The sequence below is a fragment of the Taudactylus pleione genome, unplaced genomic scaffold, assembly GCF_031769625.1.
Source record: "Taudactylus pleione unplaced genomic scaffold, aTauple2 ptg000006l, whole genome shotgun sequence".
Taxonomy (NCBI): Eukaryota; Metazoa; Chordata; class Amphibia; order Anura; family Myobatrachidae; genus Taudactylus; species Taudactylus pleione.
In genome coordinates, this window is record NW_028284409.1 from 18,904,186 (window position 1) to 18,922,016 (window position 17,831).

The 17,831-nt window shown below is 44.1% G+C and overlaps 1 protein-coding gene across 7 annotated transcripts in view; it reads right to left on the bottom strand.

Annotated features, from left to right (window-relative positions):
- LOC148543105 (uncharacterized) overlaps nucleotides 1–17,831 on the bottom strand; it is a 98,651-nt gene that overhangs the window by 75,119 nt on the left and 5,701 nt on the right. For 4 of the 7 annotated variants that reach the window (XR_015870732.1, XR_015870743.1, XM_088451743.1 and 1 more), the window contains exon 2: nucleotides 9,977–10,121. Coding sequence is in view for 5 of the 7 variants with exons in the window: in XM_088451738.1 (XP_088307864.1) it covers nucleotides 9,977–10,121 (145 nt within the window). In the remaining 2 variants the exon portion in view is untranslated. Of the gene's footprint in view, nucleotides 1–9,976; nucleotides 10,122–15,102; nucleotides 15,182–15,253; nucleotides 15,351–17,831 lie in introns of all 7 variants that reach the window. The other 3 variants (XM_088451741.1, XM_088451742.1, XM_088451739.1) reach the window with 2 other exon arrangements.

The window sequence follows — 17,831 nt, forward strand, 5'->3', positions numbered from 1 at the left end:
GAATAAGATTGCAGTATTCCAGTCAAAAGAAGATAAGTGAGTGGAGTCTTTAGTTACTGTCTGATTCTGGAGATATTACAAAGTTGGAAGCAGCATTGGGAAAGCTATATAATATATTCTGGCTATGTCCTTGTGTAACCCTTTGTATATTTTTATGATTCTATGTCAATCAGTAAATAGACTCAGTATTAAAATATAGGAATACATTATTGGCGCATATAAGTGATGTTAACAAAGAATACAGGATGCAATTCAATAGTATGATAATTGAACAAGAATCAATTCTAAGTTAATATGCAGCTTTTAAATGTGAAGATCTTTAAATATGTCCTTTACATCTGCCATTTGTCTGAGAGGAATCCATCACCACAACTATTGATGTTCAGAATCGATGGTCATTCATTGCAGAAATACTAAGTTTATACACATATACTTTAGCATGGCTCTTTGCCTTAGTCGAATTCCAAATTAACACAGTGAAGAACCCTGTCATATATACTAAAGTTTCTGCTTACAAAGCTACTATTTCTGCTATTGGAACAACTTCGATAATCTGGCTCTAACTGGTATTTGGCCATAATGCTTATTGTGTCAATTCTATGTTACATACAACACCTGTCTTATCTTCAAGGTCTGCTTGCCATTCTGTTACAAAACAAAGACTGTGTACAGAATCCTCAAATATGGGTAAATCTCCTTTTCAGTGCCTCAGGTACTAAAATTGAAGGCATGAACAAATCATTTTCAACCATTTTAACCCACTGGTGACATCCTATTAAAAGGTTGTTTTTGAAGTTAGATGACTCTTTATAGCTTCAATATAACCATCTTCCAGCCCATCTTTTGCTTTCAAAAACAAATAAGTATCTTACAGGAAATACTGTATAAAATTAGAAATAAACATGTTTCATTTAAACCAAAATTACAACTATAATAGAATTTACGAAATAGCAGTACAGTAAATGCAAATGAATATGCATTTGTCTGTGTCTGCGAAACCATTCAAAATAAAATTTTCCCCATTACTTTCAATATCCGATTCTTTTTAACTGAAGTTTCAGCACGTGTACTGAGAAAACTCTATAAACAATTACTTTTTTTTTCAAATTGGGCATAATGCCTTCATTCCTTTCAAACAGCTCTAGCACTAAACAGACTAGACTGGTTTGCACAAAAATACTTTAGGTATTGCAAACACAGGCAACCAACAGTAGAAAGTAGTATAAGACAGACAGCCTTATGTTTTTTTCACCATTACCTGTGAAATTGCCAGGGCCGTAACTATTGTAGTGCAACCTGTGCCATGGCGCAGGGCAGGGGGCGCAGTTTGGGCCTGTCAATTTTCCAGTTTATTATCACTCTCACTCCTGACCTATCTCTTCCATGGACCTTCCCCATGAGGCCATGGCCATTTTTGGGTACAATATCTTATGTCCCTATTTGAAAAATGAGGGGGTGCCAATGCGCTTTCTGGCACAGGTCACCAAAACATCTAGTTACGGCTCTGGAAACTGCTAGTGTGTTGGTACCCTTGTAAAAGTGAAAACCATCCCACAAGTGAAGCATGTGACATTCTTTGAAAGCACTGAAATATACCAAATGGCAGCAAAAAGACAAATTGCTACAATGCAAAAAAGTGCATAGAAAACAATCCATATACATGAAGCACTGCTTAAGGTTGAAGGTCATTGTTTCTGTTGTGCAGGAGCAGAGGTTCATCAGTGTTGTCTAGTGCATATATGCCTACCCTCCCACATCCCGTGGTAGCCTCCCACTTTAAGGTGGGAGCTCTCGCTACCCCAGGAAGAAATGTTATTCCCCTCGGTTCCCAACTGCTACCTCTAAAATCCTGACTGCGATTGAGGAAGTCTGGATGTGATGGGGATGGGCCTTGAGTACGTCACTTTATGTACTATAGGCTGGCACCGCAGGTTGTGGGAAGCGGTGGCCGAAACACACTAGCACAGCAACCTGTTGCACTGTCACAGTGCTCACAGTGTCTTCCCTGGAGCCCAGTCCCAGTGTGGCTATGTGTAAACACAAGAAGTATATGGGCAGGTGGACGGCAGTGCTGTACTGCAGCAGCACAGCCTGGATGGTCCCTTACCTTTTCTGTCTGATGGATGCTCCTCACAATGCAGTGGGACCAGCTTCCTCCTCCATGTCAGCCAGACACACTGTAATTGTCGGTGCAAGGATCACTCAGCATCAGCAGCATGAGAAACTGGTAAATGACTGTGGAGACTGCACACTGGTCATGGTGGTACAGTTGAGGGAGTCAGTACCAGATTAAGGTCCACATGGGCCTGGAGCTGACCTTTATGAAGGGCCTATTATGTGCTGCCGCAGGAGGTGTTACCAGCATGGCAGGGGTGTGACTACTGATGTGTGGGTGTGGCCTATAAAGTGGGTGTGGTCTGTGCCATGGCTTAGCACCATGGACATCTATCTTCAACCACCTCATTATCTTTCCCCTCTTTGCTTATATGAAGCAAACACCACCTGTTATATTATTGACCACTGAATATGTGCAAAAAAACCCATAAACTATGGATTATTAACAAAATGCAACAATTTTTATTTATAAAATGCTTTAATTCTATTTTGTTATGGTTATGAACATTGGCTTACTGGGGTATGTGGGGACCACCAGGATAATTGTAGTGGCCCACGTTGGCACAATGTCTATGGGAAATGGACACAGTCACGGATTAAGACCACATGGGGCGCCCGGATCCATTCACCGGTGTTGACCGCAACACCGCTATTTTTCCCACTGGCATGACACTGTTGTCCACTGGTGAGGATGGCACCCAGCAGGCTGTTTTAGTGGGTTGCCACCAAAAGGGGCAGAGTGCATTCTGCCCCTTTGAAATCGGGCAGGTCTGTGTCACAGAGCGTCCGATCCACAAGTGATCTGTAAACAAATAATATGAATGGGACCCTGCAGTGAAGCGCCGTCAAGCATGGTTCAGTGTGGATATTTAGCATGGTAAATATTATGTTGTATACAACCTAAGTAGCCCCAAATTTTGCACCAGGACACTGTAAACCCTTAACAGAAGTGTGTATATATATTTATGTGGCCTTTAAGCCACTGGAAGCACCCCAACGTTGTCCCATAGATGATGAGAGTGCAGGATGCATTTGAATATATATATATATAATCTCCAACAATGATCCGGCACTCACTTGTGTATCAGATGAAATGCTTGCTCAGGTGCCCTCCTTTTACAGGGAACAGCGTCCCCACCATATAGACACGAAAGAGGCGGCACTCAGAGAACTTGCAGAAAAGGTGAAGCAGTGCTGTGCTTTATTTATTCATTCATCTCATCAACGTTTCGGGGCCATATGCCCCTTCATCAGGATGTCAGATAAATAACATTAACAAAAACACACTTATATAACTCACCCCACCGGCCGTGTTAATTTTCTCCCAGCCTCTGCGCCACACTGGGTCCCAGAACTCGCTCAGCACACACGTGAGTAATCTCAGCATGCGGCTGACGGCCACGTGACCCCGCCAGGCGCACAGGATGACAAAACATGCATAGTGCTGGGACTGAAGCCGTGGCAACGCTATACAACCATAGTGAAAGTACAGACATAAGTAAACAGAACAAAACAAAATGTCAAATACCTCATAACAAGCTGATAAAAACCCCATTGTGTGCAAAAAACATCAGCAAAGTTTTATGTGTACATAAATCATATGTATCTGAAATATAAAAAGTGAATACTACATATAGTGCTGGCAGAGCCGTAACTAGACTTTTTGGTGCCCTGTGCCAGAAAGAGCATTGGCGCCCCCCTCATTTTTAAAAGGGACATAATGCACCCAAAAAAGGGCCATGGCCTCATGGGGAAGGGCCAGGGAAGAGATAGGAGAGGCCAGGAGATGCTGAGGATGAAATAAGAGGATGCTACAAGCAAGAATGATAATAAACAGAAATTTGACAGGCCCAAACAGCGCCCCCTGACCTGTGGTGCCCTGTGCGATGGCACCGGATGCACTACCCTAGCTACGGCCCTGAGTGCTAGTATAAGGATACACTGCCGGGGCGCCCGCAACTCCAGCCTATGAGTATCAAGTCTAAGTGAATAAAATATAGTAAATTACTGAAACAAGAAAATGCTCAAATATCCTGCAATAGCCAGGCTTCCCAAAACACAAACAATACATGTAACAAAAATACAATATGCCTAATAGTGTAAGTGAAAAAAAACCTAATCTAAATGGTGTCAATAGCTATCGTATACTAGAAACTGAAAATAGATGTATATATACAAAATAAATATTTTAATATAAAATGTCAAATCTTATATAAACAATAAACATTATCTCAAAGAGTTAACACTTAAGGTGGCCTATCCATTAGCAGTTCTTTCTGTAAGATGAAAAACAAAAGATTTATCCCTTGAAAATACCTTGGGCTTCTGTGACATATCTGTCATCTACATGACAGATTTTTGCAAACGACGAACGATATTACATGACATCATTCTGGGAGTGGATTTTTTTCTGTTTCTATTCATGTTCATTAAAAATATTGTTCATCGTTCACCGCTTATAAACTGACAGATATTTCTAATATCTGTCAGCGATAAGCGATAATTGACCAACATGTTGGAGAGACAAAAGACCAAATTCGTCGGCCAATGGGAGTGCGCATTTTGATCGTTCAGAGCTTATCCATTAGCAGATAAATTGAACGACTGAACGATAAATCGTTCATCATTCAAATTTATCTGCTAATGGATAGGCCCCTTTAGTTAAATCATAATTACTGGATGTGACCAACAGTTTTAATATAACAGAATGAGACTTCCGGTATATGGATAAAACAAAAAACATGACTAATAGTAGCATAACTGATCATAGATGTACCTGAATAGGTACTAAATGTATTATCAAAAAATGAAGCAAAATCTTATTGCTTGATAACAAACCGCATAAATATTGATTTCAATGTCTGACTCAATGTACCACTCGGTTGTTACATGCTGGTTTGTGCCAAAGAGTCTAAAAAAAATTATAATACAATATTGAGGGGGATAAAAAACGAAGAACTCACTCAACCCAATGTGGTATGGCACATAGACGGTTATCTTAATAAATGTAGTCATCCAGCGAACATATGCTTAAATCACCTGTGCTATACACTACAAATATTACACAACTAATGTATGCTGGTAAATTACTGACAATGAAAAACTATTAGCAAACTACAGTTAAATCAAGACAAACACACAGTGATACACACCTACAAATAAAACTATAGATAACAACTCAGACCTAGGGATTCATTTAGACCACAAGGAGCAAGAGTGTCCAAACGGAAAAACCAAGATGTTTCAAGCTGCAACAACTTTTTGGGCCTATTTCCTCCTCTTATGGAATCTGGAACATAATCAATGATCTTATAGCGTACAGTGGCAATGCTGTTTCACTAGGGCAAAATGCCTAGCGACCGGTTGGTCGCTGCCACCTGAAGAGAGTGCAGCTCTGATGGCAGCCTGATGTTGCACCATTCTCTTCTTAAACTGGCGTTCTATCTTGCCCACATAGAATACGCCAGTTTAAGGAGAGAATGCACTCTCTTCAGGTGGCAATGGCAGGTGCAGGGTCCATATGTATAGTAATAATGCACACTCACCCCCTTCTTCCAGAGAAGATTCCAGGACTTGCACTCCACCACAAAAAAAAATGATTTTATCCAATATAGAGGTTACATAATACAGGCCTCCGTATTATATAACCTTTATATTGGATAAAACCCATTTTTTTGTGGTGGAGTGCAAGTCCTGGAATCTTCTCTGGAAGAAGGGGGTGAGTGTGCATTATATATATATATATATTAATGTGTGTATATATGTGAATATATTTATGAATTTATATTTGTTTGTAAAGTATGGCTATATGAGTATATATTATATATATACATATCTCTCTCTCTGTGTGTGTGTATATATATATATATATATATATATATCTATCTATCTGCAGTGCATCATTCACGACTTACCTTATCGCACAGCAGGCAGCAGTCAGGCTGGCAGCCAGCAGGGCTGACTCCTCACCTCAGGAGTCAGTATTAGTCACCATGCAGGGCCACCTTCACGGAGCTGCCTCAGGCTGCTGCTGCCTCACTTCCGTCAGGGCGCGCTGTGCGGCGGTCATGGCAGGGTGGCACCTTTGTGACATCACGATGTCACATGGTGCAGTAGAGTCGCCGCGTGATTGCATATGCGGCGCAGGGAGGGAGGGCTAGTGAAGCCTTCCATTGCGCCGCCATGTCTCTAATGTATGCCGACAGTGAAAGTCTTTGATCCACCTGATGACGCGGCCAGGAGGGGGGTGCTGGTCGCATCTATTGGGGGCGGGGCCTCGGATGGCCGTAGCGCAGGCTGCTGTAGCAGGAAATATTGTTTTCCTGTCAATAGCAGGAGCACAGCTGTTGGTGGGCCTATTTTGATTGGGGGCCTGGAGCTGTAGCTCCATCAGCCCATTATTAATCCGGCCCTGGAGGGAGTCAATACTTTACAGTGATATATGAGGGAGGGGGGACACAGGGCCTAATTCAGATCCACTCGCGAGCGCTGAGCGCTCACAAGCAGATCGATGTTGGCCCAATGCGCGTGCGCAAGAGGGAGCCGGCTCTGTCGTGCGCATGCGTGAGACCGGATAGCGGCGGGCAAGCAGTCGCTACGGGTCTCGCTACAAAGGGGGCGTGCTGTCGATGGTGAGTGACAGCATGCCCCCTTTGGTGGGCATGCCGGGGGCGTGGCTGCCCAGATGGAGGCTTTCCCATGGGAATGCCTACCGTCTGGGGCTGGCCCCACTGACTTCACAAGTGATGGCAGTGGGAGTGCTCTCGACTCTCATAGAGCCGAAAGCACTCCAGGGCTTGCGGCAACGAGTCCCTACCACAAGGGTCTCATCACAAGCCCAATGGTCATGATGGTCTTGACCATTGCGACCATCTTTTTGGCTGCTCGCTATAGCTGTGGGTGGTGACTCACAGCTATAGAAGCGGCCAGGAGGCCGCTCTAAAAACGAAGAGGGATGGCCCTGATTCAGAGCGAGCGCTCTTTCAGAGCGTCTGGCTCTGAATCAGGGCCACAGCTCCTAGCACACACTGATATGTGGCATTATTATAAAGATGAGAGTGGATTATACTGATATGAGGGATAATGACACAGCTCCCAGTACACACTATGGGCTCTATTATTAACATTATTTTTACTAAAAATAAAGTGAAAAAGGGTGTTTTCGCACCCATTTCACATTATTTTAGTTTCACCTAAATTTACTAAATTGGAGTAGAATTTGTAATATTCTACTCCAAGCCCAAATTATCACATATTTTTAGAAAACAGATAGCAGTTTCTATAATTGTAATGGGAAATGCGATCTGCCCAAGATTTACTAAAAATAAAATTTGAAAACATACCGGTGGAAACCCTGTGATAACAACACCACCTGGAGGTGGCATTTTCCAGGCTTTCCCCCAGTTACCAGACTCCTGCTCTCTATTGGGCAGAGCAGAGCCCACAGCCAGACAACAGTGATCAGCTATGTGGTCTAAACAGACTGCAAGTTGATCACTGCTAAAAAAAAAAAAAAAAAAAAAGTAAACAAAAAAAACTTATCTGATGTCCTCCCTCTGGTCAGCTTGTCTGGAGGGAGGACATCATCGGAGCAGTGATGACCTGACCAGAGGTAAGTGTAAGTAAAAGTAAGGAGGGTCATGTGAAGGGGGGTGGCCGTAAGGTGGGTCACTAGGGGGAGGGGGGCAGCATGTAGCAGCGGCTGGTTGGCGCATGCGCAGAACCTTGTCACTGTATTTTTTCCAAAAAGAACAGTGATAAGGCTGCAGATGGGATTCACAGAGACAGAGCTTTATCGCAAGCTCTGTCCCTGCTAGAAATTTTTAATAAATACCGTTGATATTGCCTGAATTCGCAATGCAAATTCAGTCGGAAATATCGCACTACAATCTGCATTTTAATGCGGATTGTAGTAAATAGAGCTTTATATGTTGTATTATTATATAGAGGAGAGAAAACTGCACAATATTATATGACACATCCTGCACCGCTGCAACAGGAATGAGACACTAGCCCACACAGCAGCAACTGGACAGCAGTGACTCTTACCCACAACCACCAGGACCCGCATTCCACAGTATCCAACAACGATATCTCAATATTGCCAGAGCCACAACCCTGAGTACAATTGAGACACCCATGGGCAAAGCTAGACATGGCTTTTGGGTGGAGCATGGCATACCCCTTGGTGGCACATACTTTACTACCACTGACTATAATCTCCCTGAAACTAATTTTCAAAAGTAGGCAAGTATGGTCTTATGTAGTCTGGATCTGTGGGTCATGGATGAAACACAAAAACACAAATAAGATTGTTGCAGTTGAGAACTAATAAGAAGGGATAGTATGAGTTGTGCAATATGCAGATGTTTAATTTGAGCACTTATTTGTCCATTATAGCATAGAGGGAGAATTGAATAGAGTGATTTTTCCTTAAATAAAAAGTTTTTGGTAGTTGTTTGGATGAGATAAAATTCTCTGGAATTATTAAAGACAAAAAAGATTGTAAAAAAATACTGCTTTTTTTTCAAACACAATACCACAGAATGCCATACATATATTTTAATGTTCTGTATATAGATTATCATCAGCCTAGTTTCTCCTTCATCCACTAGGGGACACTGGAGGACTTCAAGACAGTGGGGTATAGACGGTGCTGAGTGGAGCTGGCACTTTAAATTTAAATAAAGTGTGACTAGCTCCTCCCCTCTATACCCCCCTATAGGCCAGTATTAGTTTGATCCCGAGAGAGCGCAGGTTACAAAAAAGATCTCTCCTGCTCTTAAGGGCTAGGATAGTTTTAAATGCAAAAGAAGAATCAACTCTGAGGACATACAGGCAGTAGCTACAACTGGCTGTCTGCTACATGGGACGCTGCTGGAGGGAACCCACTCGCAAGTGCATGCACTTAGTCTGGGGTCCCCGGCACCTGAGAACTCAGTCTTCAGGGGGGCCACATGCCACTGCTTGCAGTATGCATTGCAGACCCCCCACAGTCAGAGCCGCACTGGCAGCAGCAGCAAGCCTTCCTGTGAGTACAGCTGGCTCCCTGATTAGCAGGGCAGCCAGCTTATTGCTCCATTACAGTACAAATGGAGATCTACTGTGCACTGGACTATTGCAAAAGTAAGAGGTATGGCTGCACTTCTGAAAGGGTGTCCATCCTTTCTACTATAGAGAGAAAATGCAAATATGGGTAAATGCGCTCTATACCACTTATGATTATGTAAGTATAAATGACTACATATGAAAGTATGAATGTGAGGAATACCCAACTCAACTATCACAAAAAAAATATTTACTGAATAAAAAACATACATATATAAATGAGCGAACAATAAATGCAGACAAAGTGTTGTTGCTTGCAAAGAATAAATCAACAAGATGTACCCATGCAGGTGTGTAAGCAGTGTAAACTGCAATAAGCAAAACGTTCGAGGTATGTGCCTCTCTGTAACAGGATCAGTCCCACAATGTGAGACAGTGGGAATAGTGATGTGATATATTCAATGCACTGCTGGGATCTGGAGATGAACCGGCCGGAGAGAGTTAATGTGTAAAGGGGGATATGTTGGTGCGGCGTCCCACACGATAAAGTCAGTGGACAGCAGCATGTAAGAAGAGTATAGATGCCCGGGGTGATGTTCTGGGGTAATCAGTACGGATATAACCTGTATAGCAGTGGGAGGCGTAGAAAGCTAACACCAGGTCTGACCCGTGGACTCGCCGGAAAGCACCAGGCTGACCCCATGACCACCGGCGTGTCTCGTTGGGCGGGACTAAGTGGTGCAACAGAGGTGGATGACCGTAGACGGCTCTGATGGGAACAGTCCCCGCTCTCCAGACCTGCTGGGGAACTCACCTCCTCCTGCCTTGACAGGGCTCTGCTCTTACCCCTGCTGGCTAGATGTTCTCTGGGTTCCACCTCTCTCGTCTGGTGTCTCTCATTCCGTGTCCTGGCGGCTCGTGTCATCCGACACTGTGGGTGTTGGTCTCCAGTCCTCGCTCTGTGATGAATGAGATTGAAGTTCTGATTAGCAGGGCAGTCAGCTTAACGCAATCAGAGGTGGCTTCATAGACCCCCCACAGAGCCGCGCCAGCAGCAGGACAGCCACAGCACATCTCACTGTGAGTATAGCTGGCTCCCTGATTAGCAGGGAAGCCAGCTTAGTGCTATCAATAGGCATCTTCCTGTGTGTGCTCTGGCTCCCTGACTAGCAGGGTAGCTGGTGTTTTCCCGGCATTAGGAGGCTCAGCATAATACTGCACAGAGGCTATATATATTATATATATATATATATATATATATATATATATATATACACACACACTGGGAATAAGTGCCCATTTTTGGAGGGGGTGGAGCTTAGCTCCGACCTCCATCTCCCACCTCCCTTCAGCCCCAGCATTTCACTGCAGACTGTTGGCGGCCATTACAGGGAGAGGCAGCGCTGGACAGCCTATGCGAATCTGTATGTATCACAGCAGGGGTTTAGGCTGATGTAGAGCATTTTCCATTAATCCTTTGCCTGGTGTTCTGGCACTGCTAGGAGTGCTGTTGTTGGCAAGTGTGACTGTCTCCAAACTCTCTTTACCCCAGTATATTCTGATTTTTCTTACCTTGTCACTTAACCTCTTTGTGGTTTATGTGGGGTTTGTAAGCAGCATGACTGGCAGGTCTAAGGCATCACAAAAATTATTTACTTGCAAAAAGTGTGGAAAAAAATTTACACAGGGATAGGCATCTACCTCCAGATTGTGTGATGATTGTTATATAGATCAACAATCTGCAGAGATGTCAGAACTACCATCTTGAACGCAGGTTACATCTGTTATGTCCTATCTCTCGGCTGAACTGGAGGCTTCTTGCAGAGAAAGAGAGGCTTACAGGTCAGCTACTACAGGGGAACCAGCTTGTGCGAGATCCCTAGCTGTTTCTATGGAGGGGATTTCCAAAGCCATGACAAGGGCATCCACTCCGCAGGTCTCTAAAAAGAGATTTTTACCCTCAGTCCTCCATTGGGATGACCCAGAGGAGGAAGAGGATATGCCGGAATTAGAAGAGGGTGAGTATGCCCAAGATTCACCTAAAGAGCCTCTGGAGCCTAAACCTGAACTGGTATCAGAGGGAATAGAAGCATTGATTACTGCAATATGACAGGTATTGCAAATACAATACAAGAAGACTCAGGTCCTGCTACAGCTTTCCCAGTATTGGAAGAGCTGGATTCCCTTCTATGGACAGCCTGGGAACATCCAGATAAAAATTTTCAGATGTTTTTTCAGCATTTATTATCTTTTTACCCTTTTCCTTCAGATAATAGAAAAGCTTGTGAAACTCCCCCTACAGTAGATTTGTCTGCATTGTGACTGTCAAAAAAGACTACGCTCCCTGTTCCTGGAGTCCCGTCTTTAAAGGACACGTCCGTCGGAAACTGGAGAGCACTCAAGTCCATTTACACCACTACAGGGGTGACTCTTCGTCCAGCGATCATTAGCTGCTGGACTAACAAGGCTTTCGAAACTTTGGCTAAGCAGTTGGCGGACAGAATGAAAGATCAGCTGCCAATGGAGGAACTCATTCCATTAGCAGAACATATAGGTGAAGTGGTGGCTTACCTTGGAGAAGCATCTAAGGATGTTTGTTCTATTGCCTCCAGAACTTCAGCTCTGGCAATTTCAGCATGGTGGGTGCTGTAGCTCAGAACTTGGCTGGCTGACGCATAATCCAAAAAGACTGTGGAAGCACTCCCTTTCACTGGAAATGTTCTTATTGGGGCAGAACTAGATAAGTGGATAATTCAGGCTACTGGAGGTAAATCCACTTTTCTACCGACTACAGCTCTTCCACCTAGAATATCTTACTCGGTACCTTTGTTTCAGTCCTTTCAGGCCCCAGGGCGCTCACATGGTCATTTCAGAGGAGGATCATCAATGTTCCGTGGTACCAGAGGTCAGGGTAGAACCACAGCCACCACAGGCTCAAGTCTACAGGTGGTTAAGTCCACTTCTAATCCCAGTGCATGATGGGCTTCCCGCTTACCTGGGGGACCCCAGAGTGGGAGCTCATCTTTGGGACTTCAGCAAGGTCTGGACGGAAACCTGTGCGGATGCTTGGGTCTGAGATCTAATAATTTGGGGCTACAAGCTCAATTTCCAACTTCAACCCCCAAATCGTTTTTGAGCACAGGTTTGCCAGTTTCCAACGACAGAGGTGTGGTCTTACAGAAAGCAATAGACAGGCTTCTGTCTATGAAAGTGGTAATCAAAGTCCCCAGTCATCAGAAGGGAAAAGGATTCTACTCCTGTCTTTTTGTCATTCTGAAGCCGGACGGCTCAGTCAGACCCATTATAAACTTAAAGGCTCTCAATCCATATTTATGGATTTTCAGGTTCAAGATGGAGTCTCTTTAGTTGGTAATTGCAGGCTTGGAGGAGGGAGAGTTCATGGTATCTCTAGATATAAAGGACGCCTACCTGCACATTCCCATTTGGCCACCTCACCAGGCTTTCCTGAGATACGCAGTTTGGAATTCACATCTCCAGTTTCAGGCCTTGCCCTTTGGCTTATCTTTGGCCCCATGGATATTCACAAAGGTTATGGCTGTGATGATGAGTATCCTTCGGAAACAAGGGATCACTATTATTCTGTACCGGGACGACCTACTGCTGAAGGTGAATTCCAAGGATCAACTATTACAAGACATCACCGTGACGCACAACCTCCTCATTCGTCATGGATGGATCCTGTATTTTCCCAAGTGACATCTGCAACCAACACAGGGATTGCAGTTTCTAGGAATGATCATGGACACAGTGTCTCAACAAAATAAGTTCCATTCAGGAGATGGTGAGGTTGGTCCTTCGACGTCGGCAGGTTTCAGTTCATGCATGTATCCAACTTCGGGGGAAGATGGTGGCAGCCTTCGAGGCTGTTCAGTATGGTCGTTTTCACTCCAGACCTTTACAGCTAGATCTCCTATCACAATGGTCGGGATCTCACCTGTTTCTTCATAAAAGAGTCAGGTTACAACCCAAGACTCAGATTTCCCTACTGTGGTGGTAAACTTAGTTCACCTTATGGAGGAAAAGAGATTCGGAGAGTGGGATTGGACACTTCTTACCACAGATGTGAGTCTTAAAGGCTGGGGGGGCAGTAATTTTAGAGCATCACTTCCAGGGACACTGGACAGCACTGGAATCGAGTCTTCCAATCAACATATTGGAAATAAGAGCAGTTTTCTATGCATTACAGACAGCTGCTCACATTCTGAGGGGCCGAGCAGTCAGGATCCAGTCCAACAACGCCACAGCAGTGGCATACAAAAACAAACAAGGAGGCACCAGAAGTCGTGCGGCCATGAAGGAAGTCAGCCGGATTCTTATCTGGGTGGAAAGCTACGCAAGGTCGATTTCAGAAATCTTCATACCGGGCATCAAAAATTGGGAGGCAGATTACTTCAGTTGTCATGATGTACATCCAGGAGAATGGGCTCAACATCCACAGGAGTTTCAGCAGCTGCTCCAACGGTAGGGTCTTCAGCAGGTTGACCTCATGGCATCCAGACAGAACCATCAACTGCCCCTTTACTGCTCTCGAACAAGGGATCCACAAGCAGTGGCTGTGGATGCACTGTCAACACCATGGCGGTTCCAATTCATTTATCTGTTTCCTCCATTTCCCCTTCTCCCTCGAATCCTTCAACATATCAAGAGGGAACAGGCCAAGTTCCTGCTGATTGCTCCGGATGGACCTCGCAGAGCTTGGTACTCCAAAAATATGCTCCTGTTGGTAGACAATCCGTGGCACTTACCACTCAGAGAGGAGCTATTCCTACAGGGTCCTTTAGTCTAACAAACTTAAAGCAGCTATGTTGGACAACGTGGTTGTTGAAAGGGCCATCTTAAGATATCTTCCAAGGTGATTCCTATGATGCTAGGAACCAGGAAGAAAGTTACTTCTGAGCATTACCATCGTATTTGGAAGGCATATGTAGCCTGGTGCAAATTTAAAGTTTTGCCTTCTACGCAGTCTTCCCAGATTTCTGCTTTTTCTGCTAGCTGGTCTCTCAGTGGGCCTTCGGTTGGGATCTCTGAAGGTACAAATTTCAGCACTCTCGGTTTTCTTCCAAAAGAAATTGGCCTTATTACTGGACGTGTAGACTTTTCTGCAGGGTGTGGTTAGATTGCAACCACCCTTTGTTCCTCCTACAGCTCCATGGGACTTGAACTTCATCCTGTCTATGTTGCAGTCTTCGCTGTTTGAGCCTTAGGAGTTGGTGGAATTGAAATATCTTTCATGGAAGGTGATACTTATGCTGGCTCTAGCTTCTGCCAGGAGGGTGTCGGAGCTGGAAACTTTATCATGTTATCCACCATATTTGGTATTTCATGAGGATAGAGCTGAGCTATGCACCAGAATGGATTTTCTGCCGAAGGTGGTTTTGGCCTTCCACATCAATCAACCTATTGTAGTTCTGGTTCTTCCACAGGATTCTCCTTCTTCTAGATCCTTGGATGTGGATACAGCTCTTAGCATATATGTAGAGAGGACGGCAGCTGTTCGCAAGATGGATACTCTCTTTGTTTTGTATGATGCTGCCTGTCCGGGTTGGCCAGCTTCCAAACAGACAATGGCTCGATGGATTCATCTGACCATATGACAGGCATATATGGCTTCATCTATAGAAGCTCCATCTTCCATTACCACACATTCCACTTGCTCAGTGGGAGCCTCGTGGGAGGCTAATCAAGGCATTTCTATGGAATCTCTATGCCGGGAAGCTACTTGGTCATGCCGGCATACTTTTGTTTGGTTTTACAGATTTGACACTTTTTGCGGTTTCTGCAGTGCAATATGGTCAGTCTGTTTTGCAGGATTCTCAGCACTTTCCCACCCATGTTGGGAGCTCTGGGACACCCCCACTGTCTTGAATTCCTCCAATGTCCCCTAGTGGATGAAGGAGAAAACAGGATTTTGGTACTTACTGATGAAACCCTTTCTCTGATTCCACAGGGGACACTGGATGCCCACCCAGCGCTCTTCTTCCTGCCACACCTGTTATGCCTGTTGGAGACATGTTTGTTATCTAGGGTGATGTTATGAATGTTAGAGACATGTTGTCATCTCTTGTTTTACTTTGGTTTCAACTTTCAGCTGTTTTGTGTACTTTCGCCTTCTCCTCTTCTGTCAATCTTTTTTCTCTGCTCCCCTCAGGCACGGTTCTCATACTGACCTATAGGGGGGTAAAAAGGGGAGGAGCTAGTCACACTTGATTTAAATTTAAAGTGCCTTAGAAACAGAATACAAGTCAGGGGTTCTTGTACAAACTGGTCAGCACCAGTCTTTATTGTGCCAAATTAATATAAACATAAACAAAACAAACATAATTCCTAGCCTGGCTGGGCACTAGATACATAACAGATTCCCTCTCTACAGTAATGGTAGGGCCTATTGCCCTCACCATCAACAAAACACATGCACATTACTTACAAGGCTTATCACCAAGTGTCTCTGAACAGGCTGGTCTGCCTGCTCGCCCAGGTGTGAGACACTCACCCACAAACAAATCATGCTTATATTAGCCATTTCCAGCTGCAAGCCCTAATGAGCCTGTTACCAGGCTGAAAGGCCCAAAACCTGGAGTGGCCTGTGGATGGAGCCCTCCCTCTTCTCACATCCACACCCCTAGGACCCAAACCGTCTTTTCCAAAAGCCGATTCTCTGGTCTGCTTACAAAACAGACTTCTCCTAGGGGTTTTTAGAACATATAGGCCAAAAACCTAGGACAAATGTACCTGCCATTGACCACTTTACCAGTGCTTCTATCACATAAGGATATGAAAAAATTATAATTCTGCAAGCATGATAAAACAAATGTATTTAATAATCAATCAAAAATTAGGAAAATGCATACAAAAATATAATAAAAATATATATACTAAGTAATAACATATGAAATGATACAACCAAAAATTAATAAATATTTGCTTACAGCACTACTAAAGCAAAGTAAATGCTATTCTTTAAGAATCTAATAATTAACGCAATGTCACAGGACCCTGTGTAGCAGCAGTAAAAAATTGCTCAGGAAAGTTCAAATGATTAATGTACCTTGTATTAAAACTTATGCTGTGTCAATGCAATAAGTGAAAATGTAACCCTGCAAGAAACTTTAGGTATCAGAATCAGATGAACAATGTATCATTCAATAGAGCAAATGTCACCAGGTATTATTCAACAGTCAGCAGCTCCTCTCTGAACCAGTGGTGTGAAGTCATGACATCACGCATGCTGCACCAGCAAAAAAAAATTGGCTGCACAGGCAAGAGATACACATGCACTGGGCTCCTTAGATTCCTGAGGGGCTGGGACCCCTTTGAATATCGGGGTCTGGGACAAGTGTCCACCTTGTATCATTCTGTGCCAGGCTTTCTACTTACTACTTTTAGCATTAGAAAGGCAGTGTGCTACCATTTACAGAGATTGCAAAGCTCCCTCCTACAGCTATCCTCCATGATCATAGTAAAAAATGGTATTGGAGGGTGTTTCAGTTGGACATCTTACATGGGGATACATTAAGAATTCTGGCATTCAGAATGCAGACACTGGAATCCCGACAATTATCAGAATACCAGTGCAGGCATCCTGACTGATGGGATCCCGAAGGTAAGTATTGGGGTAAAAGGGGAGGGTTAGGGTTAGGCACTAAGGGGGAAGAGTTAGGTTTAGGTACTAGGGGGGAGGTTAAGTTTAGGCAGTGGGGAGGGAGGATTAGGGTAAAGGGAAGGATTAGGGGGAATTGGTATGTAATGCTAGCTTTCGGGATGCCTCCTGTCAAAATGTCGACAGCGGCATCCCAATAGTTGGTATCCTGGCAGAGGTTGGGTAAGTATACTTACCCTCCACCCTTCTCCCCCTAATCCAAACCCTCCCAATTTGTAGCCTAACCCTAACCCTCCCCAACCTGCACCCTAACTCTCCCCATTAGAGCCTAAATCTTAGTCTCCCCACTTCATGCCTAACTCTAACCCTCCCCCCTAGGTTAGCATTAGGAGTTAAAACCTAATGCTAACCCCGCTATGCTATCTAAACCTAACCCTACCCCCAGCAGCTAACACTAAAGGTGTCCCCGACTAACCTCATTCGAGCAGCCATCCTTCTATGTATCTCAAGTCTGGTGTTGTACTTTCAGCATTGGGATTGAGACTGGTGGTATCACGGTCCCTGGTCTCATAACTACATCCCAGTTAGGGGTTAGGATAGGGTTATATACCTAGAGCCATCTGGATTGTAACCTGGTTGGGATGCCGGTGTCAGGATTCTGGATTCCGGATCCTGAGCTCTGGCATCCTGTACCCATCCCCTTACATGGGAGGTGGTTAGCACCACTGATGAAGTCCCTCCACTAATTTGACCCCTACTCTGCCTTGACTGCTGCTTGTACAGACCTATGTTTAAGAATTTATTCTGTCATGTATGCCACATTGAGTTCCCGATTTGCATTTAATGCCATCCAAACAGACTGTTTTGTGTTTATGATATACTTAACCAATCCGCAACTTTTGAACTGTACCTTGCTTACTTATACTAGATGATATAGATAATATGTTGTCTACTGGGCTGCAGTTATCAGTAACCACAACCCTGATTGTCCTATTGCTTGTTGCATTCTCCCCACTTCCAACTGTAGCTTTGTTTCTTAAGTGACTTTGGG